This window comes from Loxodonta africana, chromosome 27 (genome assembly GCF_030014295.1).
Source record: "Loxodonta africana isolate mLoxAfr1 chromosome 27, mLoxAfr1.hap2, whole genome shotgun sequence".
Lineage (NCBI taxonomy): Eukaryota > Metazoa > Chordata > Mammalia > Proboscidea > Elephantidae > Loxodonta > Loxodonta africana.
Window position 1 is genome coordinate 22834221 of NC_087368.1, and position 25024 is coordinate 22859244.

At 42.2% G+C, this 25024-nt stretch overlaps 1 protein-coding gene across 1 annotated transcript in view; it reads left to right on the top strand.

Annotated features, from left to right (window-relative positions):
• LOC100669970 (ubiquitin-conjugating enzyme E2 E2) overlaps positions 1-24619 on the top strand; it is a 351147-nt gene extending 326528 nt beyond the window's left edge. Inside the window, exon 6 of the mRNA XM_064277357.1 lies at positions 23743-24619. Within this exon, the coding sequence (XP_064133427.1) occupies positions 23743-23840 (98 nt within the window). The 3' untranslated portion in view covers positions 23841-24619. The remainder of the gene's footprint in view (positions 1-23742) is intronic.
• The last annotated feature ends 405 nt before the right edge of the window (positions 24620-25024 follow it).

Below are 25024 nucleotides of genomic sequence, written 5' to 3' on the forward strand. Positions count from 1 at the left end.
AGCAGCCATCTGACAACATATGTAATGGTCAGAGAGTTAACACCCCTACTATACAAAGAACCATCAATCAGTAAGTAAAAAACCAACAACTCAGTAAAAAAAGGGAGAAATAATCTAAGCAAGCAGTTCACAGAACAACAACTAAATACGGCCAAGAAACAGAGAAAAAGATGCTCAAACTCAAGTAAATACCAACAAAAATGAGATTTTTTTTAAAGCACTGGATTGATAGAATTTTTAAAAATTAATAGCATCACAAATGGAAAGTATTTAGGGAAACGCACACTTAACATACTGCTTGTGGAAACATAGATTGATACAGAGTTTCTGGAAGGCAATTTGGAGGCACCTGTAATTAAAATGCACATAGCCTTTGGACAGCAATCTCACTTCAAGGAATCCATCCTACAGAAATACTCCCAAATCTGTATACTGTATTTTTACGCAAATAGTGTGCACCTTCTACGTTTGTTTGCCAACTGTGCCCTTCCCCCACCAGGTATTTTCATAAGTGTGTCATGCTAATCTCTTTTACAACAGCATGTAAAAAAAAAAAAAATTGGCATAGCAGCACTTATGAAAATACTTCACCTGAGGGGAGAACACAGTTAGCAAACAAATGCAGAAGGTGCACGTTATTTGTGTAAAAATACCGTACATATAAGAAGCATACTGCAGCATTTTTTTCCAAAAAAAACTGAAAAAGTTCTTAATGTCCATTATTAGGGAAATGGTTAAATAGATGCTATGTAACCTTTCAAAAGGAGAAAAGGAGAGAAAAAAGAAAATTCACAATATTATATAGTTTGATCTCATTTTAAAAAATAAATCTTAGTTCACACATACGTCTGGGAACATAGGAAGAAAAAGTGTGGAAAGATAACATACCAAACTGCTAATAGCAGTTAACCTGCGGGGAATTGGAATTTGAAGATGTAAAGGCAGGAGAGAGAGTTTTCCTGGTTTATTTTTGCATTTGTTTTACTGTGTGAATTTTTCAAGAGTTAGTACATAATTTATATAATTGTAATCTTATAATTATTTAAAATTTTCAATATTAATACATAACAGTGGGGGGGGAGGCTTAAGTTAAATCTTAGTTGGTGAAAAGGCAAGCTTTTCAGTTACCTGAAGCATGATTGTAGTGTTCAGTTAATATTTGCAGACTTACTCAGTTCTTACCTTCACGTGAATGGTTTAAGAATTGACTAGCATATCTTCTTCACAAGAACCAAAGTATTAATGTTAAGCTGAACAGAATCTAATCTTGTGCTATAATAGAAATGAGCAAACAGCTATACTTACTATTCACACTTAAAGTTAAGTTGTTGTTACCGTGACTATAATTTGTAAATGTTCTCTGTACTCCTTTGTGGTATGAAAGCATCAGTCTGTCTCCTTTCACTCTAGTCACTCATGATTCATTCCTGAAATTAGGGAATTTGCTTCTTTGCCTTGAGGAATTACTACTTTTTTATGAACTATTAGTAATGTATATATTTACTGCTTGTACTATGTTAAATTTACAGCAATAACTAAAAACTCAATAGGAAATAAAAATACTAACACATTTCAGAATTAAAAGAGAATTTTCACTTTTTTAATTTTACTGTGCTTTAGGTGAAAGTTTACAGTGCAAATTAGTTTCTCATTTAGAAATTTGTACACAACTTGTGACACTGGTTGCAATCCTGGCATCGTGTCAGCACTCTCCCTGTTTTCCCAGGTTCCCGATGTCTTCTTTGTCCAGTTTTCCTGTCCCTCCTATCTTCTCATCTTTGCTTTTGGGCAGGTGTTGCCCATTTGGTGTCATATACTTGATTGAGCTAAGAAGCAGTTCTTAACATGTTATTGGTTGCTTCATAAAAAAAAAAAAAAAAGTTCTTAACATGTGATTGGTTGCTTCATAGGCCTGACTAATCTTTGGCTGAAATGTGGACTTGAAGGAGTGGCTTCAGCTCTGAGTTAGCAGGTGTCTGGGGGCCGTAGTCTCGGGGTTCCGCCAGTCTCTATCAGACCAGTAAGGCTGGTCTTTTCTGTGAATTTGAGTTTTGTCCTACATTTTTCTCCTGCTCTGTCCAGGACCCTCTGTTGTGATCCCTGCCAGAGCAGTCAGTTCTTCTTTGAAGGAGTTTTGGGAAAGTTACTTCAGCAACTCTTTGCTGTCAACAAGATAGTTCCTAGAGGTTCCCTCACGAGAACAAGGGCTCGATGATCAGTTGCCTTTTGAGAAGTTTTTGTTTTTGTTTTTCAAATGTGTATATTTTAATATATTATCCCAGTAAGATATATTTCCATCTTAGCAGTCAGCCAGAAGATTGGGTGGAAATGTATTTTTTAAACACGAAGAAAATTCTTAAATGACTGTGATGGGTTCTTCTTAAATGTTCCCAAGTCTAATGTTCTTTAAATAGTTGCAGAGGCAGTGGGTGCTGTGCAAATTAAGTAGTCGAATAAATGATAACATCATCTCCGTGCTGTCATCCCGCCCCCTGAAAATCTATTTAAAGTGTGGCTTTTCTATTTGTGGCCCTGGAAATAAAAATGTTGTCTGACTTCATGTCCTAATCATGTACCCCCATGACCTCTGTTAGGTTCTCACCAGCCATCATTTGAAGGTTTCACCGCTCATGAAAGTAAGTGTTATGATGGAAAGACATTTAGACCAAAAGCAAACCCAGTGCCGTCGAGTCGATTCCGACTCATAGCCACCCTATAGAACAGAGTAGAACCGCCCCATAGAGTTTCCAAGGAGTGCCTGGTGGATTTGAACTGCCGACCCTTTGGTTAGCAGCCATAGCACTTAACCACTATGCCACCAGGGCTTCCACATTTAGACCAAGGTCCTAGTAAATCTTGGCTAATACTGAGGTGTGGAGACTGTGTGTGGTACAGTACCTGATCCAAAGCAGATCCTTAAGCATTACCCAAGAGGCCCTAGGTCACTCTCAGGGTTATCACTGGATTCAGGGGGATTGATATTGAAATTGCCCCTGGGGAAGCCAGAAAACATTGTCCTCAAGAATCACCATCCACTTTCCAAAGCAACTCCCTCAGGGCACCAAACAGCTTCCCTAAACAATTTCCCCCACGTGTGATGGGTAGACCCAAGACGGGGAAAGGCAGGAAAGGAGCAAGGCCAGCCCTCTCTACCACTGCAGCTGAAATGGAATGAATCCAGCAGCAATAACACGCAGCTGGAAGTGAGGACAAATAATAGCTGTTGGCTTTTCTCCTATTCTTGTGCCAGGTTTGGCAATGGTGATAATAATGAATATGGTAACAATAACAGCTAGTTATTTTTTACCTTACTGTGTACCCAGGCAGTGTATTCAATGCTTCTGATAAGCTTTCTCATTTAATCCTGTCAACCACCCGAGGAGGTAAGCAGTATTGTTATCTGCATTTTGCAGATGAGGAAACTGACTCAGAGATTACGTAACTCGTCCAGGTAGGGATCAGAACTGGCTTTACACTCAAAAAGTTTGACTCCAGAGCCTGAGCTTTTAACAGCTGGACCACACTGCCCCAAGCGTGGTCTCTGTGTGAAACAACTGAGAGGCAGCTTCTATGCTCAGGGACCACATTGACGCCTTAAGCTCAGTCACTTGATTGTTCATCAAACATTTACCAAGCTCTTATTCAGGCGTGGCGGGTGGTGGGGAGGGGAGCGGGTTGAAATTAGGTTAAAAAAAAAAAATTACTTAGAACAAAGTCTCTGCCCTTGAAGAGATTGAAGTACAAGAGTCAGAAAGAGCAAGAAAATCACCGCCCACAACCAGAAACTGGGCCCAGAACTTGTGCGCACCAGGAAGGCCATGGTGACCACTGATGGAAGCCCTCCACTGAGGATGCTGTACTGCCCGGATGCAGCGCGTTTAGACACCACTCGCTGCCTTCACAGTCCTGTGGCTAGTCCACAGGTTGCTCCCTGTTAGAGAGCAAGCCCCAAATGCTTCTGTCAGCATCGCTGAGGTGTATTCCTTTGACTGGGCAGGAGACTCACCACAGGTTCATTCAGAGGGTGGGCCCTGATATGGGGACCATGATAAAGCAGTCACTCAGCTCTGTCTAGGTCACCAGCCCCCCATACTGGGGTGGGTCCTTAATAGCCAAACACATCAGACAGCAGTGAGAAGGAGCTGTTTCAGTATTTTAGCCACCTGTGAACTTCCACCACCTGCTCTACCACCCTTCCATCCCTCCCCCGCAAAAAGCACCTTGTCTCCTGGAGCCCCCCCATTCAGAGAACCCCAGCAGTCTGCACAAAGGGAGCGTGAAGAGAAAGAGGTGAAGTCTGCGTGGGCAGGATTCCCAAAGCTGGTTTAAGACATATCACCTTCAAACATGAAATTTTTCCCAACTGATGTAGTCATCACAAAGCTCCACTGTAACACACACGCACACAATCTGCAGGAAGGAGACTTGAATTGTGGACACAGAATTGGCCAACTGGGGGCGAAGTAGGGGCAGCTGCCTTTGTAGTTCTGTAGTACCTCAGAATCTCTATACAGAATCCAAGAGTAATGTATAAATGTCCCCTGCATTGCTTCTGTGGGGCATCTGCTCCTTTCTCTATGTGCTGGCACATCTGTGCTACAGCTTGTGATTCCAAGGTTCCCGTATCCTCTCTGAGGTACCTTGAGCTGCAGGGTATCTGGCCCTTGGCAAGATGGCAGCACTTTGCAAGTCTCTCTGTGAAACGATGTCCAGGTAAACAGTCTCGTCCACTGATGCTTCAGTTGGCCCAATTTTTTTCTTTACAGTACTCCATTTACATATTCCCCCTCACACAGACTATTACGACATATTTCTGAATGTAAAATAATTTTCCTGTTCATTATTAAAGTAGTCATTAAAATTGGCCTATTAATAAATACCCATGGCAATTATTATTAATTATTATAATTTCAGAGTGTTCCTCAGGCACTCAGTTCAGATACTTATTTTTAGTGCCAGAAGTTGGAAGGAGCTGTACCAGGCACTACAGAGCATCCACAGGAGCTACCATGACTGCTAAAGAGGGTTCTCGTTGAGCAGCTTACACTCTCCTGGGGTGTGGGTGGGGAATACAGAAATGGTATCTGCCTAATTGGAGCTTGGAAAGGATGTGGCGGGAAAGGATGGGTACAGCTGAGAGAGGATTACCCCAGAGGTGGAGAGGACAAAGAAATATGGGGTGGGAGTGTGGAAAGAATGGCCGACTAGAGAGCCTTCCATTGCTAGGAAAGGATGGTGGAAATGGGAAACATGGCTTACTGTATGCAACTGGCCTCCAGGCCCAGGTAGAGCCTCTAAAACTGTGTTTAAAGTCCCAGCCAGCACATTGGTAAAAATATTCTGCATCACGTGCCAGCTTCCAGGGGACTGGGGGAGTTACCAGACGTGGATTTCCTCAATTTATTTAGGGAAGTATAATACTCACCGACCTCAGAGGAGGGTCTGGTGTTTGCTTTATCCCAGCTTTTAGATGTAAGGGCGGGAATTGATCTTCCTTCTCATCTTGCTTACTCCTAACAGGATGTCCAGTGTTATACAAGGCTCATAATAAACATCTGTTTAACAGAATTAAGATGTTGTGAATATCTAGGTAAAAGGGAAAGAGGCCCTAAATAAGGACAGTCACCAGGGAGAGGTTTTTGGGTTTCTGCAGTTCTACAGTGTTCTGCAGACATTCTGCAGTTGCAAGAAATAAGCAGCTAGGAGGTGGCGGGAAGAAGGTGTACATGTGTGCTCCTTCCCACACGCAGCTCAGTGTCTTTGCACAATCAGGAATCCTGGCTCTCTTTGTTATGAATAGACCCCGGATTGCTGTTTCCTATTTTGGAATGGTTTCCTTAGTCCCACACTAATTGTACTTCTGAACTTTGAAGAATATACGGCTTTGTGGCATCTCTGTCAGCTGACCCCAGTTTTCCATCCATGAACGTGAGCACAGTCTGAAATGTGCTCCAACAACTATATGAGGTTTTGAACTGCCATCAGTCATCCAGAAGAACACTGACCTCCAGGTTGACTGAAACTCCAGAAGTCTGTTTACCTCCATTGCCTGCTGTTTCCAGGCCGACATAACTACCAGCACCTTTACATGTTGGCATAAGAATGAGGCATTTTATCGCAAAATGTATTAATGGTATTTTCCATATAAAATGTTTTAACATAATGGGGAAAAATCCTTTGTTTTCTAAATTTTAGTAAACATTTTCTTGATTCTTCATCAGCTTGATTAAAATCACCCCAGAGTTTGATGGTAGCAGTTGAGAATGATTTCTAAGGGGAAGGTGGGGGTGGGGGGTGTTCTCCTTTGTGTTAATCATAAAGTTAGCCTATAACCTACTTACTTAAAGATAACAAAGTTAATAAACTACTGGACATATTTCCATTGTTAAGATAGCCCAAAGTCTCTACATTTTTTACAGGATGATCGAAACCTTTGGTAACACTTCATTGTTGTTGTTGTTGTTCGGTGCCATCGAGTCAGTTCTGATTCATAGCAACCCTGTGTGCCACAGAACAAAACCCTGCCCAGTCCCGTGCTGTGCTCACAATTGTTGTTATTCTTCAGCCCATTGTTGCAGCCACTGTGTCAGTCCACCTCTTTTCTGCTGACCCTGTACTTCACCAAGCATGATGTCTTTTTCCATGGACCGATCCGTCCTGACAGCAAGTCCAAAGTATGTAAGATACAGTCTCGCCATCCTTGCTTCTAAGGAGCATTTGGGTTGTACTTCTTCCAAGACAGATTTGTTCATTCTTTTGGCAGTATACTCAGTATTCTTCGCCAACACCACAATTCAAAGGCATTGATTCTTCTTCAGTCTTCCTTATTCATTGTCCAGCTTTCACATGCATATGAGGCAAATGAAAACACTGTGGCTTGGGTCAGGTAAATAGGTATGGTGAAAAGCTACAGCCCTGACGCACACCTTTCCTGACTTTAAACCACGCTTGGTAACGCTTTAGTAGAACAGAATGCTAATCAAGAATCAGTGATATCATTTTTTTTTTTTATTAATGAACTTCTTGAGGGCAGGGGATCATTGCACAGAAGCATAGCTCGTGGGCATAGAGTGAGGTGGTCTCCCATTGCAGATACATGTCACTTTTCAATCTCTTGTGGAAGTACTTCAGTCTACAAGTAGCCAAGGAGCCCTGGTGGTGCAGTGGTTAAGTGCTCGGCTGCTAACCAACAGGTCAGATGTTCGAACCCACCAGCCACTCCATGAGAGAAAAGTGTGGCAGTCTGCTTCCTTAGAGATTACAGCCTTAGAAACCCAGTGGGGCAGCTCTACTGTGTCCTGCAGGGTTGCTGTGAGTCAGAATCAACTCAACGGCACACAACAACAACAACATGCAGGTAGCCATAACCACGGGGCTTTTGTTTTGGTTGGTAATTTTTAACCCACCGCTTAGTGAATAAACTACATAGCCCTTCAAGTAGATTGTTTGTTAACCACCAAAATTAGACATTTGTTTCTGAAGGAAATGGCTTGGTTTCTAAATGTCACCGTTCAGTTTATATACATTTTCCAATCACTGACGATAGTTCTTTGAATTTTTTAGACTTGCAGAGACTTGTTTCAAAAGCTGCGCCTGGTTAAGTGAGAACTATCTCCGAAGTAGACGTGAAAACAGATTAGAATTGTTGATATGACATAGGTGTTAAAAAAAAAAAAAAAAAAAAACAGCTGATCCTGGGTTTAAGATGAAACTGTATTAGGTACATTTGTTCAGTTTATTTGCAGTTAAAGGTTCACCCTTAAAATATGTAAGTACAGACTTAGGGTTTAGGAATGTACCCTTTCTACCACTCAGGTGGCTTAACCATGTATCTCTCAGGAATCCCGCCTTTGCCCCTCAATACTATCAAATTCTCTATTTTAAATTAACTCATAACAATCCTGTACAATTTTAAAACCCATGCTAGCATTCTGTCATCCAGAACTAGCACACAGAAAATTAGCATGTTCTGTACAGTCAATTCCTTTCTTTACCAAGGTTTTCTAACCTGTCAGTAAGGTACTGCATACAGTTAATGAGATTGAACTTCCCAGTCATTCCTTCAATCTTCCCAAGATAAAGAGCAAAGCAGACTCGTCTGTAACTTTTTCCGAAGGTGATGTCTCAGTTCTTTATTAGCACTTCACCCTGTCACTGTATTTCTCTACCCTCTTTTCACAAACCAGGCTTAAATAGCCTTCCTTGGAGTTTATAAGGACCTGACAAATTCCATTAGAAAGTCAGTCCAGTTTTTTGTCTCTCTTGGCATCAACACACTAGGTCAGCCGACGTCTGAGAGAAGCATGTCAAAATAGCTGTCTTACTGCATTTCTCATTGTTATTCTCTGGGGTGATATCCCTTGAAGGTCATATTGTAGTTCATTTTATCAAAGGCATGTCAACAATAGGAGCTGGGCAAGGGTTGGTTCCACCTAATGAGATATGCCCTCCAAAGCCACTAACAGCCTGATGTCCTAACAAAACCTGGTTCCCTAAATACTTCACCATGACTTCAGGCTAGTCTTAAACTTCTGGTGTCTGGTCTGCACACTGGTTCTCAGACCTCAAAAGTACATTGCTTGTTATCCTTTATTCTGTAAATATAGGATAAAAACCCAGATAAATGCAGGCATGGAAAAAGTATTTCACTCATCCCTGCTCCTTCTCTGCTCCTCCCATTTTTACATGTAGGCAGCCATGTGTACACAGACACAGCTGTACCCGTTGCTGTCGACTCGATTCCGTCTCATAGCGACCCTATAGGACAGAGTAGAATTGTCCCACAGGGTTTCTAGGGAGCAGCTGGTGGATTCGAACAGCCAACCTTTCGGTTTGCCGCCCAGCTCTTAAACCACTGCGCCACCAGGGTGGTGTATACACGTATCTTTTCAGCATGCTGTCTGAGTTTCAGATTTATGTAAAAGCAGGTCTGGTAAATTAGTTCAGCTTTCGATGTTTGGACCATCCTGAAATCAGACATTCTTCAAGAAAACGAAGTTGAAGGTACCGGCTCCTCATCAGTTTTTCCCTAAAGTGGACTCACCCATGATTAATTTATAGGATTTTATCCTCAATCTGGAAACGCTGGTGGTGCAGTGGTTAAGTGCTACGGCTTCTAACCAAAGGGTCAGCAGTTCAAATCCGCCAGGCGCTCCTTGGAATCTCTATGGGGGCAGTCCAACTCTGTCCTGTGGGGTCGCTATGAGTCAGAATCGACTCGATGGCGCTGGGTTTGGTTTTTTGGTTTTGTACCCTTAATCTAGCTTGTGGTGAATTGGAAGTAGATGAGAAGGCAGAAGTGTACCAACTTTTGAATATGCCCTTCCAGTGCCCTTCCAGGATATTAGCTGGCCTGTCCCAACACTTCGGTTCACTAAAATCTGCTCCTATTTTTACGCAGGTAACGTGTGCCTTCTGTGTTTGTTTGCCGGCCGTGCCTTCCCCCAGAGGCACCCTCACAACTGCAGTCGTGCCACTCTTCCACATGCTGTTGTGGAAAAAAAAAGTTAACAGCGTGCTTAGGAAAATACCACACACAGAGGGAGGGCACGGCCGCAAGCCAGCACAGAGGGTGCGCGCCTCATTTGTGTAAAAGTGTGGTAAATGCTATTTATTAACCAGTTGAAGTCCTGACACCAAATTTCTGTGGACACCTTCATTCCAATCTATTATTGATTTTTATTGTCATAAATTAATAGTATCACTTACTAAGAAATTTAATGAGGTCAGTCAAATAAATCATCAGAATACTACTCTCAACATAAGCATAATATAATAATTTGCTGTAGGTATGGGCTGAACATATTGTAACTCTGTGGACTTTGGTTTTGACTGACAAATTAAAAATGACCAGCTAATGAAATTAAGCACTAGGGTTTTATTCTTGTATTATCCCTAGAGAAACAGTGATTCATTTTTATTTTGGTTTGTAATTTGATTTTTAAGATTGAGTGTTGGCATTTGATGACGTGTTTAACATCAGTGCCAAGGTCAGGTACTCCCAGAGAGCCATTGGGCACAGAAGGCAATTAAACATTCGTTTTCTGCCCTGTAATCAGCCTTAACCATGACCTGTCACCCCCACACTAGAGCACCTAGGGGCCTTTCTGTGTCCAACAATCAGGTACTGGAGACGTGAACAAATGGAAATTAGATTCAAATTACTAAATTAATTTTCATTTCTGATTTAAAAAAAAAATTTTAAATACATGCATCTATAAATAAAACACAGTCAAGTTTAACTAATACCAGCAGCCCTATTTTTGGTGCCATGAGCAGTTTATACCTTTTTTTTTTTTTTGGTACAGTGTTGCATTAAGGACACACACATCTGCTGTCATAGCAATGAAAATTTTAAAGCCTGGTTAAAATATTTAACATAGATGGATATCCCAGTGGCTCAGTGTTTACATTAGAAATAATCTCTGAAATTAAACGCCGATGCTTAGTTCTTTTGTTATCTTTATAGGAATAATTCTTCAATATTATTTTGATCTATTACTGCTTTTTATGATCAGCCTAGGCTGGTAAACATGTAAAGCTCTATAGGTACATGCTGGACCTAATTTGCAAGTGAAAATACAGGCATTGCTCACTGCAAATACTGTGTTCTCATTTAGCACCGGGAGGCTCGTCAGTACCTGTCTCACAGTGCACCTCTACTCCTGCATCTTGTTCATATGGAGCCGGAGGTATCTCCTGGTGTGCCGAGCAGGGCAGGTTACAGGAACCATTCTTTTCTTGAGTACCTTCTGACTTCTTTAGTACCTTCTGACTTCTTCGTGTTTTACCTGGGTTGCATCCTGTGGAGAATTCAGTAAATTTCAAATTGATAATTCAGGGATGTCCTCCCTGTAAGTATCTTACAACTGAAATACTGAAAATAAGTAAAATTAAAGGGAACATCCACTCTATTGATTTTATTAGCTACAAGGAGATGTGGACTTGTATCTTTTCCATGGGGCTGCATTGTTCGCTTGCTTTTTCTTAGACCTAACTAAGATAATACAGCATGCGTGAGTGCCCAAAATTTGCTTTTATAACCTCTGTCAATATGGAGCAGAACCTGCAGGTCTAGAGGGTTGATTTAACATATACGTATATGTATGTATATATAGCTCGCTGCTGTCTAGTCCATTCCGACTCATAGTGACCCTATAGAACAGAGTAGAACTGCCCCATAGGGTTTCCAAGACTGTAAACCTTTAGAGAGACAGACAGCCACATCTTTCTGCCTCAGAGTGGGTGGGGGTTTCGAACCGCTGACTTTTGGTTACCAGCTGAGCACTTTAACCACTGCACCACGAGGGCTCCTATATATTATCATTCCTAAGGTACATCATTCCTAAGAACAATTACTGTGTTTGTGTGTGAAGAATGGTGATTTAAACAAGGAAACCATTATAGGTACAAGTGATAACTAATTTGCAAGTGAAAATATATTTGTTCATGCAAATGTGAGTGCCATCTCATGTAGGGGTGTTGGGTCTGTTCATCGCCTCTTTTTTATTTTTCTCCAAAATACAGCTCTACACAGATAATCACTATGCAAATCTAGTCAGCATGTTTATACTTGATACAAAAGTAAGCCAATTATAGAAAAATAGGTGGAAGTGTTTTAAGCATTCATTAACTCCCCCAGGGCAAAGGGGCGAATTGAACTCTTGTAAGACTATTGTAAAAATAACTATTTTAGAATTTAAATATGGTTGTGCAGTTGAGTGCTTGGTACCAAATTCAATTTTAACACCATAATTCTGCCTCCAAAAACTACCCCAGTTGAGGGTTATCGATGCCGGGGAAGCTGTGCCTGTGCCCACCACTCAAGCCTCAGCATGTCCCGTTTGGTGCTGATGAAGAGTGGCCTTTGAATTTCTGAAGAGAATCCCATGGTTTGGCCAGCCTTGAATAAATGCTGTGGTGAGGCTGACATCTGGGTAGATGAGACCGTCCCATCTCCCATCATGCCCAGGGTAATAAGCATGCTCCCTCCCACCTGCTAATGGGAAGTAGTAGGAAGCAGAGGGTTGGAATTTCCACCCTAGAGAGGTTAGAGGGGCCATCTGGTTACAGAGAAGTTGGCTTAACTCTGAAAAGATTTAAAATCCAGTTTAAAATGCTAATTAGAAAAATCCCATAATAAAGAGTTGTTCCCCCCTCCTCCCACATATGGGACAAGATGATTCTGCCAGTAGATGAGCATTATTTTAAAGGAGTTAGCGTGTACACAGATTACTTTGATAAGTGCTTCTGCCACCTTTCTTTCCTTCCTTCTGTGTGTTAAGAGCTCCCCCCCACCCCCGCAGATCAATGGCCTCTCTTTTCTCCTTTCACACAAATTGGTCTCCCTAGGGAAGACTAGCATGACAGTGTAGGCTCAATTGTTTTCCTGAGCTACAAAGATGGAAGCCACTTTGACTGATGCATTGTTTTCACATACAGGCCAGCACTTCACACTTAGTAAGCATAGAGCTTTTACCACGCATTTTCAGTTTTGAACAATGATTTCATACTGTTCTATGTTATAATCTCTCACATCAACATTTTTGCCTCTATTGAAAATTCCTGTGTTTCCTCTAGAAACAATAAGCCCAAAACCCACTGCCGTAGAGTCGATTCTGACTCAGCAACTCTGTAGAACAGAGTAGGACTGCCCCATGGGGCTTCCAAGGCTGTAATCTTTACGGAGCAGACCATCACATCTTTCTCCCGTGGAGCAGCTGACCTTTTTTGTTAACAGCTGAGCACTTAACCATTGCACCACCAGGGCACCTTAATGAGCACAAAGGTGGAAGACAAAACATTGTATCAGCCCCTATTGAAGATAACAGTATGGTGAGGATATTGGAAAAATAATTTAATGGGTAAAAAGCATCCTGGATATCATTCAGGTTATTGGCAGAAATACATCTTTATATATAGTTCGCCTTGCCATTGAGGATCTCGTATTTGGGGAAGGTAGTACCTAAGATTTTTAAAGAGGAAAGCTTAGTGCATCTGGAAGTAGAGAGACTAAAGTCAAGGAGACAAATTTGAGAGGATATTTTGGTGGCCCAGATAAAAGGTGACAGAGGGTATGAAGGGAAGGAAGATTTAGGAATTGGAAGCCCCAGGATGATAAACAGAGAAAGTACTGAAATTGTCAATCAACACCAATGGAAGCAGCAGTCAAGAAATCAAATGACGTATTGCATTGGGAAAATCTGCAGCAAAAGCCCTCTTCAAAGTGTTAAAAAGCAAAGATGTCACTTTGGGGACTCAGGTGCACCTGACCCAAGTCATGGTATTTTCAGTCATCCCATATGTGTGTGAAAGCTAGACAGTGAATAAAGAAAATCGAAGAAGAATTGATGCCCTTGAATTATGGTGTTGGCAAAGAATATTGAATACACCGTGGACTGCCAAAAAGCGAACACATCTGTCTTAGAAGTATAGCCAGAAAGCTGCTTAGACGTGAGGATGGCAAGACTTTGTCTCATGTACTTTGGGCATGTTACTAGGAGGGACCAGTCACTGGAGAAGGACATCGTGCTCCGTAGAGGCTCAGCAAAAAAGAGGAAGACCCTCAAAGAGATGAATTGACACAGCGGCTACAACAATGGGCTCAAGCATAGCAACGATTGTGAGGATGGTGCACAACCAGGCGGTGTTCTGTTCTGTTGTATGTAGGCTCTACATGAGTCAAAACTGACTCGATGGCACCTACCAACGACATCGCAGCATCACTAGTGAACGTGCCCTAACCTAGAGAAAGTTAACTTGCCTGTGCCTGGTCCCCTACAGGTTTCCAGGCCGATCTTACTGAGCGAGAAGGATCCATTCCAGAACCAGTGAATATTATTTCTTCACTTCATGGTACCCAGTAGGTTAACGCTCCTGTGCTCCCACCAAGCCATCCCCCATTTTCTGCCAGCAGAAACAAGACTCACAGCTTACTGTCTGTGTTAAGATTCGTTTGGACATCATTTTTTACCTACAGCAGGAAGATGCAGTACGAGTTTGAATCCTAGAAGTAGACCTGCTCACCTGGGTGAAGCAGAAGGGGCGGAGCAGTAGTATGCACAGACAAGGTTTGGTCTGGTAGTAGAACGTGTTGCCCAGGGGTTAAAACAACAGTAGGTTCAAGTTAAGGCAAGATGTCAATAAAACAGGAAACAGCTGAATATAGACTAAACGTGAGAACCTTTGTAAATTACGAGAAGTGAAACCTTCAGGGATTGGAAGAAGGAGATAGCAGGGAAGCAGACAAAGCAAGAGATCAGTTACAGGAAATAGATCATATTGTCTATTTTAGACGTGCAGCAGAGATAGTTAAATGCCAAACCACAAAAAAAACGAGACCAGGGCTGCCCACATACTTACCACCTCAAGTCAGTGGCTTAGAGAGCCTCTGAACCTGCGAGTATAAATGTCATTTAGGACCAAGCATGGGGAGGAGGAAGGATGTCTGGCCAGGAACCTGACACCTACAATCTAAACCATCCTGACCAGTCAGCCTGGTCACTCATTAATTCATTGATTAAACCATTATTTATAAAATGGTCATCCAGACACACTGCTAGTTTTGTGACACAAGATTGAGAGACACTGCCTACCTTCAAGCACAGTGATAAGCACCCTCTATGATAGTGGTAATGGTTAGTTCAAGCTTTAGTGAAGGGTTCAGCAACATTCATCTTAGAGCAAAGGATAGGAGCAAGGCCTCAGCCCAAATCGAAGCCTGCACCTTCAGTGGAAAGTCATTCCTCAGCATGGACCAGATCCATGTGACTCACCAGGCTGCCTCAACTTACCGATTTCCAGCATTCAAAGACGGGTCTGGTAGACTGAAGCCACTGAGGGCTGAGTCAGTTTATTTATGTCTGTGGGACCGTGCCCAGATTCCCAGACTCCCAGATGCAGCGGAGACTGGACATGTGTGATAGCATCTAGGACAGGACTGCTGTGTTCACACCCACTCTCACAGCCATCTCCCATCCCACTCCTAGCCACAGAGAGGAGTGAGAACAAAAAAAGACTATTTGGGAGGGAAATTGATATGTTACAGAACTAGTTTCTGGTGGGTGGAATACATTTGAGAACTGTGAAATTAAAAAAAAAAAAAAGGTGTGTATTACAAATAAGTCTTATTAGAAAGTTGTTATTTTTACTTCCATCAGGGGAACAGTGGAGGGGAGAGAGGATCAGGGTGACCTTCTGCCTTTCACAGCCAGGGACCATAAGAAACATACTGCAGTTCAAGAGAATTTGTTTTCCATGGTTGACAGGAGCAGATTTTTCTAGAGAACATTCCAAAAACAAAAGAAACCTGGATTCCTGGTGGGTGTAGGCCAATGGGACGTAAGCTATGCTCTCTTTAAAATCTAGCTTCTACAGATAATAACAAGTGTCGGTGAGGATGTGGAGAATAGCTGGTGGGGGTGTAAAATGGTACAGCAGCTTCGGAGAACATTTTGGCAGTTCCTCAAAATGTTAAACGCAGAGTAACCATGTGGCCCAGCATTTCACTGCTAAGTATATACCAAGAGAAATTAAAACACAGATCCACATAAAATCTTGTACAAAGTGCTCCTCCAGCATTATTAATAATAACCAAAGAGTGAAAACAATACAGATGTCCATCAACTGGTGAAAAAACCCAAAACCCCCCACCGTCGAGTCGATTCCAACTCATAGAGACCCTATAGGACAGAGGAGAACTGCCCCATAGAGTTTCCAAGGAACACCTGGCGGATTTGAACTGCCGACTTTTTGGTTAGCAGCCATAGCACTTAACCACTACGCCACCAGGGTTTCCTCAACTGAAGAATGGATAAATAAAATGCGGTACACCGTATTTTGCTCAAATAACATGCACCCTCTGAGTCTGTTTGCTGGCCACGCCCCCCCTCCCCCCCCCCCCGCCACCCCAGGCACCTTCAGAAGTGCTGCCATGCCAATCCTCCTTCCACATGCTGCTGTTAAAAAAAACTTAACATCGTGAGCTTAGGAAATGCAGTGAGGGGAGAATGGTAGGCCAGCAAACACGCACAGAAGGTGCACATTATTTGCATAAAAACACAGCATTCATACAGTGGAGTATTATTTAGTAATAAAAAAAAGAACTACTGATGCATACTGCAAAATGGAACAACATTGAAAACATCGTACTAAGTGAAATAAGCCAGACACAAAAGGATAAATATGGTTTGATTCCATGTGTACAAAATGTCCAGAGTAGGTAAACCCATAGACAGAAAGTAGGTTAGTAGTTGCCTAGGGCCGTGGAGGGTTTGAGGGGAATTGGGAGTAACTGCTAATGGGTACGAGATTTCTTTTGGGGGTGATGAAAATAGTCTCAAATTGATTGTGGTAATGGTAGCACACAACTCTGTGAATATACTAAAAATCGTTGAATTGTATACTTTAAATGTGTGAGTTTCATGGTATCTGAATTGCATCTCAGTAAAGCTTTTTTTTTTTTTTTTTTAATCTAGCTTCCAGTATCTCGGCACATTTGACTCTTTCCTAGGTTACTTGCTGCAGCTACTGCTTTTTGCACCAGTATTTTCGGGAAAGTAATATGTGGTCCTTTGGTGTCATAAACAAGCCCTCTACTGTAAGGATATCTTCTGAGAGTCCATTGGGAATTTTATAGGTGGCGCAGTGGTTAAGATCTTGGCTGCTAACCAAACGGTCACCAGTTCGAAGCCACTAGGTGCTCCTTGGAAACCCTATGGGGCAGTTCTACTCTGACCTGCAGAGTCACTGTAAGTCGGAATCAACTCAACAGCAATGGGGTTGGGTTTTTTTTAAGCCTAGAATTGTAGTCCAATAGCTTCTCAGTAGGAAGGCACCATCTGTGCAGTTCTTTGGTTGAGTCTATTCTAACAGACACTTTATATATTTCAAAACACACATTGATGCAGTGTACGTAGCACTGATATGTAGGCTTATTTAAAAAAAAAGGCTTATGGGATGAGTTTTTAAAGTCTTTTTAATATTTTGTCGAGTGTATGTGTGAGATGATAGCCAATGTAGCTGTTTATTGAGCAGTCTCAACCCAGGGAGCATTAATACAGACTAGGTTTCATTTTTTCCAGTCACTGCCTTAGGCCATGTTCTGTTGAACCTTCCTTTTCTGTCCCTTAGCAATATCTAGCCGCTCTCAGAGCATTCAGGCCCCTTTCAGTTAGTAGGGGGTTAATCTAGTCCATTTTAAAACTCCCATCCGTATCGGATTTAAGTTTAATTTCCTCCTTCACTCCACCAGAATGAGTGGGACGTGGTTTGGCTCTCAGATATCTCCTTCTTCGCCATTTTCAAGGCCTCTTTGGGAAGGAGCTCTGATGGCACAATGGTTAAGCACTCGGCTGCTAATTGAAAGGTTGATGGTTCGAACCCACCAGCCACTCTGCAGGAGAAAGATTTGGCAGCCTGCTTCCATAAAGATTACAGCCTTGGAAACCCTATAGGGTAGTGCTACTCTGTCTTATCAGGTCGTTATGAGTCAGAATTGACGCAGTGGCAACAGGTTTGGCTTTGGGTTTGAACTCTTTGGGAGTGAGGGCTAGGTCCTAGATGAAAACTGTCCCTTTACTTAACTTCCCAGGGTTACCATACTGCCTGCATCTTTGGCAAACACCAATAGAAAAGGACTTGGTAGCACCCAGTGGCTGCTGGCAGAGAAAGCGTGTTCAATGATTGTATGAAGCAGCACATATATGCAAAAATATTAGACATGAAACTGTCAAGGCAGGTATCTTATGTCTGCTTTCTAAATATCCAGAAAGTGTTTTCTTCAAGCATTGCACACAGCTTCAGTTCACAGTCAGCCACGTGTTCAGGCCTAGGAGGTGAGGAGATAGGCCTGTACCTTTTTGTAACTATTAGAGAAAAAGGAAAGCTTATTGACTTGGTAGCAAAATCTCCATCGGCGGGAAGCCATATTGACAGACCTAGCCAAAAAACGTCAGGCTTTTCATCAGGTGGAAGTGCGCGTCTGTTGAAGTACCGCAGATACGCAGAAGAAACATCCAGCAGCTGGCAGTGCCAAGAAATTACGTGGCTCTATCATAATGACCTCTGTCCTATAGGGTCGCTATGAGTCAAAATCAACTTGACAGCAGTGGTTTTATCATAATGACAGACTTCAAAACCACATTGAAAAATTGTAATATTACTTCAGTTCTTGAAAATAAAATTTTATAGTTATTCCTGTATCTCAGAAGTTCATCTTATGATGGGTAAACCAGCCTCGCCTTAGGCTATTTGCTGATTATAACACCGGCCGTTCAGTATTTAGCCAAAATGAATTTGGTGCACCCCTGAGGATACTACCCTTCATCCATTATTTGTGGAGTGAATATTTTCTCCTACCTAGCTTAGGATGCCTCTTGCACATTTTTGAAAAAAATTTAAACGGTCAAATAAGTCAATCCTTCCTCAGTGTTTTGGGTGCTACCACCTCCTTTTCTGTCAATGAGAGTATCTGCAGCAGACAATGTTAAGATCTGTTTTATTCCAGCGTCCTTTCAACATGTGATAGCTGCTCTTCCAGCTCGCCCCGCCACCTTCTGTGAACATGTGGGAGGACAGTTCCCAATCTTTCTCTCCTATGCCATTTAGTTTGCCTTTGACTGAGATTTTCAGTCCTAAGTTACATCCAGAATGCTTGCCAGTAATTAAAAACCAGTATTCCCATACTAACAGTAAGTCCAAACAATGGTAACGTGCTTATCAGATGTGATGGTAACCTCTATGACCTTTGATCTCCCCAAGTTCGGTAGAGCCAGAAATGATATTGGGCTATTCAGTTTTCCAAAGGCCACTGCAGATTTTGGCTGAATACTGAGGTCAAAGGTGAACTTCAGTGCATCGTTAGTATTTGTAATATATAAAGTGCTCCTTCATGTCAGTAAGAAAAAAATGGACAAGGGAATGAACAATCAACTCACAGAAGACATGCAAATGGTGAACAAGCGTGAGAAAATGCTCAGCCTTTGTCGGCATCGAGTTGAGTGCAGTTTCAACAACGAAGGATTATTTTTTCCCCGTGAGCTTGGCAGAAAATTAAAAAGATTGAGAAGTCAGCATTGACGAGAGTGTCTCGAAACAGGGTAAATTGTCCATCTTCTATGGAAAGGCAGTTTACGAAGAGTTTAAAATGTACACTCTCTGGTCCAGCACTGTCACTCAGGGGAATCCATTTTCTAAAAATACTCAGAAATGTCCTCAAAGATACATACAAGTCTGTAATGCTACTTACAGTAGCAAAGAGTCCAAATCTAAGTGTGCATCAGTAGGGGAGTGGAAAAATAAATGATGCACAACTATGCAGGGGACCTTCTCTAATTATTAAAAATAATAAGCTAGAACTGTATGTGCTGCTGGTGGAGGTATGTGCCGTCCAGTCAAGGATTATACATACTCAGGCCCAGTCTGCAGCCAGTCATGGGGATGGTACAGGACCAGGCAGCATCTTATCGCATTATGCATGGGTTGCCATGAGTTGGGGGCCTATTCAACAGCAGGTAACAACAACAGCAACAATATGTACCATCCTGACTTATTAGACAATCACAATATGTTGTTAAAGAGGAAAATGAAAGTTGCAGAATACTTATCATATGAATCCCATTGTATTTAAAAGTAATAAATAAGGAAGAATTATCAATGGTTACCTCAAGGTTTGAAGGGGCATTGAGATACAGGAAGTGTGAGGGGAAAAGGTAATATTTTTTTACTCATCCATACTTCTTTATTATTTGAATTTATTCTAATTAGCATCTCACTATCATTTGCTGTCAAGTCAGTTCCAGCTCATGGTGAACCACTCAGAGGTGCCTCAGAAGTGAGGCCTGCTGGTTGCTTCCACAAAGTCACGGCCTGGAAGACCTTATGGAGTGCGTTTCTACTCCGCACACGTGGGGTAGCCTTATGGGGTGCGTTTCTACTCCGCACACGTGGGGTAGCCTTATGGGGTGCGTTTCTACTCCGCACACGTGGGGTAGCCTTATGGGGTGCGTTTCCACTCCACACACGTGGGGTAGCCAGAAGTTGCCATGCATTATCATCTGTTACTTGTAAATTTTTTTTTAAGATTTTAAAGTAAGACCAGGCTAACCCAGAGCATGAAGGAGAAGCTCCAGGAGAGAAAGAAAACTGATCTCTTCCCCGTGACTGCAGGGCAGACCCACAGAAAGCCTCCACTGCCTTGGTGGATAGCCAGAAGTATACTGTCAGTCACCGCTGTAACAGACAGCTGTGGAAGCAGTGGTCTGTAGCCTCGAGGAAGCCAAGAAGTGGCGAAGTGCAAACTATAAATACCAATAAAATAATTAAGTAAAAAAAACAAAACAAAAAAGCCGCAGAAGACAGGAGAGGGAGAGGGATTGTCAGAACCGTCACGTCCTTACCTTGCTGCTAATAATGCATGTCTGAAGGACTGACTTGTGTGATGAAACTCATTTATAACGCTAGCGCTGCAGAGGGACACGTGCTTTACGGGGTAGCCGCACTATTTATTGCTGTTATTTTGTGTGTGTGCGTTATTTGCCTGCCTTAGGTTCTTCTCTCTGTCCATACTGCTGTAAAGCTTGGAGCAGTAGGAGGGATATAGACATGAAAGTCAGAGAACACGGGAGCAGGCACTGGTATAGCACTGGCTCTCCGGCACCTAGAATAGGAGCTGAAACATAGTACAGGCTCAGGAAATACTGAACAAGTAGATATGTGGGCTCCTGTCCAGTGGGAAATATGGATAAGTAAACATAATTAAAAGGCAGCACGGTCCTAGCTTTTCTCCCCTCCCTGGGTGTTCACTTCCTCCTACCATTCAGCTGCCTCTTACCCCTTTAGTCTTGATCTCTGTCTCCCTCCTGCCTTTTCTAGGGGAGTGGCCTAAACCTGTTTGGCTCCCTCCCAGTTTACCCAGTGTGGCCCCAGCCAGGACAGAGGTGAGGCTTGAGATGGAGTTGCAGGAGTTATCTGAGCCTTTCCCGCCTAGAATCAAAGGTGCACACCCCACAAATTTCAAAAAAGGGGGGAAGTGGGCAGAGTACTCAGTGTGATCATCTCACCTGCAAATAGTAATTGTTACTCACTCAACAAACATTTACAGAACAGAGCCTCACTGTGTGAGGTCTGTAGGGAGGCAGAGGGTGGAGAAGGGGGAAGCAGGGATGATTAAGAAGGCATGGTGCTGGTCATCAGTGAGTGACATTTCAGTCTTACTCTTTCATTCAGGCCTGAAAGGATTTCATGGCTTGTGTTCTATCAACAACAGTGACGACGTGATTTTTATTGACTAGATGAGGCAGTGTGGCTTGGAGCTTCATGTCTGGTTGATGTGGTTGACAGAGTATTGCATACTCCACCCCCGTGCTTTTACATTGACCACACCTTATGTCCTGTACCTCTGCCTCAGGAGACCTCTCTAATACACACCACACTGCCGTTTGGGGAAATTAAAGGTTTAAAATCATTTAACCCTATTCTCTCAGTATAAACAGTCTCCTCTGTTCAAAAATTCAAATAATTGCTGAACAAAGGCAGAAAATGTTAGGAGACTCAGATTTCAATTTACTTATCCACTGATGAACTGTGTGGCTTTTCTTCAGTGAAGAATAAGACCAATAGATGATAATCTCAAAGGTTAATAAAGATTTGGGAAAGTAGCAACAGTCTAGAACCCAAAATGGTGGGAAGTTCTTCCTTTTCAGAAAGAAAGTGTTAGTGAAATAGAGCCAAGTAGTGTACATCTGGAGATTGTTATTTTGTTCCTGGTTTATCTGTATCCATGAAATATGAAACTCTGTAACAAACTTCTACCTTACTTAGGATCATAGCTACAAAGACACTACAAAAAAGAGTGTCTTGTTCCATTAAATTCACTTGGATCACACTTCCATTGCATAGTTCCCTATTCAGTTACTTGCAGTCCTAACTTTCCTTTTATTCCTCAAAACATTTCAGCATTAAGAACTATTTGGTTAATAATGCGATTTTAAAATTCTTTCGTTTTATATATTTTATTACTTCATTTATACTATAAATATGATTTCCATAAATTCCCAACGCTGCGTGTGCAATAACGTTCTTCATAGCATTTGTATAACGGCAGAAATTGGGAAGAACCCAAATGTCTATAAACAAACTGGTTGTTAGTTCAGGTGAATAGTCAAAATCATGTAGATTTAGTAATTACTGAAAGAAAGAGTTACTCACTATATAGTGAATTTAAAAAGACTAGAAAAGCAGGCTATAAATTAATCCTTTGTTTTTTTTTTTAATCGTGTATGTAGAAAAAAACACCCAGGAGGATAGACATCAGAATGTAAACAGTAGTTCTCTGAGTAAATTTACAGATGCCGTTCACTCACAACTTTCTGTCTTGTATGTTGTTAGAGGTGCTTTTTTTATTACTGTTTTTTGCTTTCATAGTTAGCATGTATAATTTTACAGGTGGAAAATATTCTCCTTTTGAATATCAAACTTGGAAAGGTAAAAGGAGTGCTGAAAGAATTAAATGTTATTTAAGCATAAAAAATACAAAAGAAAAATTCCCACGATTGGTGTTAATTGTGTTATCGTCACTGTAGCTTGTTTTTGTTATCCCCTCCCTTCTTCCCCAACTGAAATGCTAGTAACACTTGATGTGACACCTCCGTCACCCCACAGCTTCTTGTTTCTTTTCATCTTTCATCTACCTCCCTCCACCTCCTTTGAGCTGGAAAGACAGACTTGTTCCCAGCACGCCACGCCGTGCAAGGATATGATTTGAAGTAGAATGTTAACGTCCCTGGTTGCTCTTCCAACGTTGAAAACACCAGTTACCCTTGAGTTGATTTCAACTCGTGGCGACCCCGTGAGCTACCAGAGTAAAACTCTCCTCCATGGGGTTCTTAATGGCTGATTTTTTCAGAAGTAAATCACCAAGGCTTTCTTCCAAGGGGCCTTGGGGTGGCCTCAAAGCTCCAGTCCTTCCGTTAGCAGCACATACATTAACCATTCGCACCACCCAGGAACTCCCTTCCAGCATTAAGCCTATCCTTTACCAGCTGAAATCGACTTGACAGCAGTGGGTTTGGTCTCTGGTTTTTTTACCTTGATGAGTAAATTAGGAAGTAAAGATGAGCCTGTAGAACATTTCCTTAATGTGGGTTCTGCCTGTCTCGAGTGATGCAGAATTAAGCTGTCGAGAATGCCCAAGCTTCACCCCGGGCTCTGCATTCTGGACAGCCATGAATTGGAACACGATTTGTGTCCAGAGCAGAGAGATGTGACTCAGGCCATACTTTGGTCCTTTCAACTCTCAAGTTTTTTGCTTAGTCTCAGCTGAAGGACAGTGTTTTTTTAAAGAGCGTACCTTGTATGGCATTGACCGTTCGCACCCTCCACAACTCTGCCTGTGGTGTTTCCCAAGGAATCTCCATCAGGGACCCTGGAGTCTCCCTCGCCCACACCTTACCTGCATTTTCTCAGCGAAATACCTACTTTAAAAAGGGGGCGCAGGGAGAGGGAAGGAGAATGAGACTTGTCAAGAAATGTGACGAGAGAGATCCGTAAAAGCAAAGGTAGGCGACTCCTGGCAGCTGGCGTGGAATGCTGTCTCAGCTGTCGGTGGTTCAGCTAAAGGGACGCTGGTCCCAGCTAAAGCAGCAGCTTTGTCCTCCTGCCCAGACATTCCTTTCCTTGTCCTTCTTAGAAGAAGGAAGGAGGGGGGCTGGCACTTACTGACTCCCGACTCTGCTTCCCTTTCAGCTGACCCTCTGGTAGGCAGCATCGCCACGCAGTACATGACCAACAGAGCGGAGCATGACCGAATGGCCAGACAGTGGACCAAGCGGTACGCCACCTAGGGCCGCTGCCTGCCTCCCCGCCGGACCTGTGCAAGCACACTCACCAAGTGCATCGATACCTGCCTGCCCTCCCGACCTCGGTTCTTATTTTCTTATTTTTATTAGATTTTGAACCATTTTGTGATGGTATATCATCTATCCCCCTCCTGCCTACTCTTTCCCTCCCTTTTATTCCCCTCTTGATTTCCTAACTTGAAAGATTTGGATTTGTTTTTGGGTTTTTTTCCACCTCAAAGTGGATGGGAACTTTTATTTTCAGTGCAAAAAAAGTTGGACCTGTAATAGTAAAAGCTTTCTTACAAAGCTTTGTATTACTGTGTGGTTTTGTTTTTCTTTTCTTTTTTTTTTCTCGTTGTTTATTGTTTTTTTTTGTTTGTTTGTTTTCCTTTTATGTGATCTTTGGGAAAACACGAATTCAGAATTCTATCTCGTTTCTACTTAAATGTAGTGCTTAGGATTAATTTTTTGTACTGAAGTCTTTATTGGTGGGTGCATGCTACTGGGAACAAGTTTTTGTACAAAAGCTTAAATCAGAATCACTGTGCATTACCGAGACTCTGTTTATCACTAGCCTTCTGTCCCCCAGGCAGAAGACTGCTGGATTGAACAAAAGAATATGTATTTTGATTTACTTAAAAGTGCTTGTAAATTTCTTCGGGACCTGCCACTTTTGACTGTGGGTCAGTTGATGTACACTTGTATTATTAAAGCCCTCAGTAAATCACTGTGGCTGATAAATGCACCTCTGGTAACCCTGCCTGTTTGCTTCGTGTCTTGATGACCTCCAGACCCCTCCGTGCCGTGAGCCTTGTCTAATTCAATTACAGGTTAAAGGGAATTTTTCACTGCAAACCTCTAATATGTCTCTGCAGTTGAGTTGCTTAGCGTGTGGGATTTCTGCACATCTGTCAGCATCCTCACGGTTTCATGGTTGTGTCAGCAGACAGCTATCGTTTCACATGACCTTCTCATGGTCACCCTTTGCGTTACAACCTTCTCTACTCAACAGTTAAACTATGTCCCTCCAAAAATAACCTGCTAGTGAAAGTGAAGTCTGAGCTGATCACTTGTGATCAACCCCACCTGAGTTTACTTCTCTCTTCTTTCCCTCTTAAAATTGCGATTATGATACCTGTCAAGTTTCGTTTTGCTTTCCTCCATAATTTTGGTGGAAGAAGTAAATT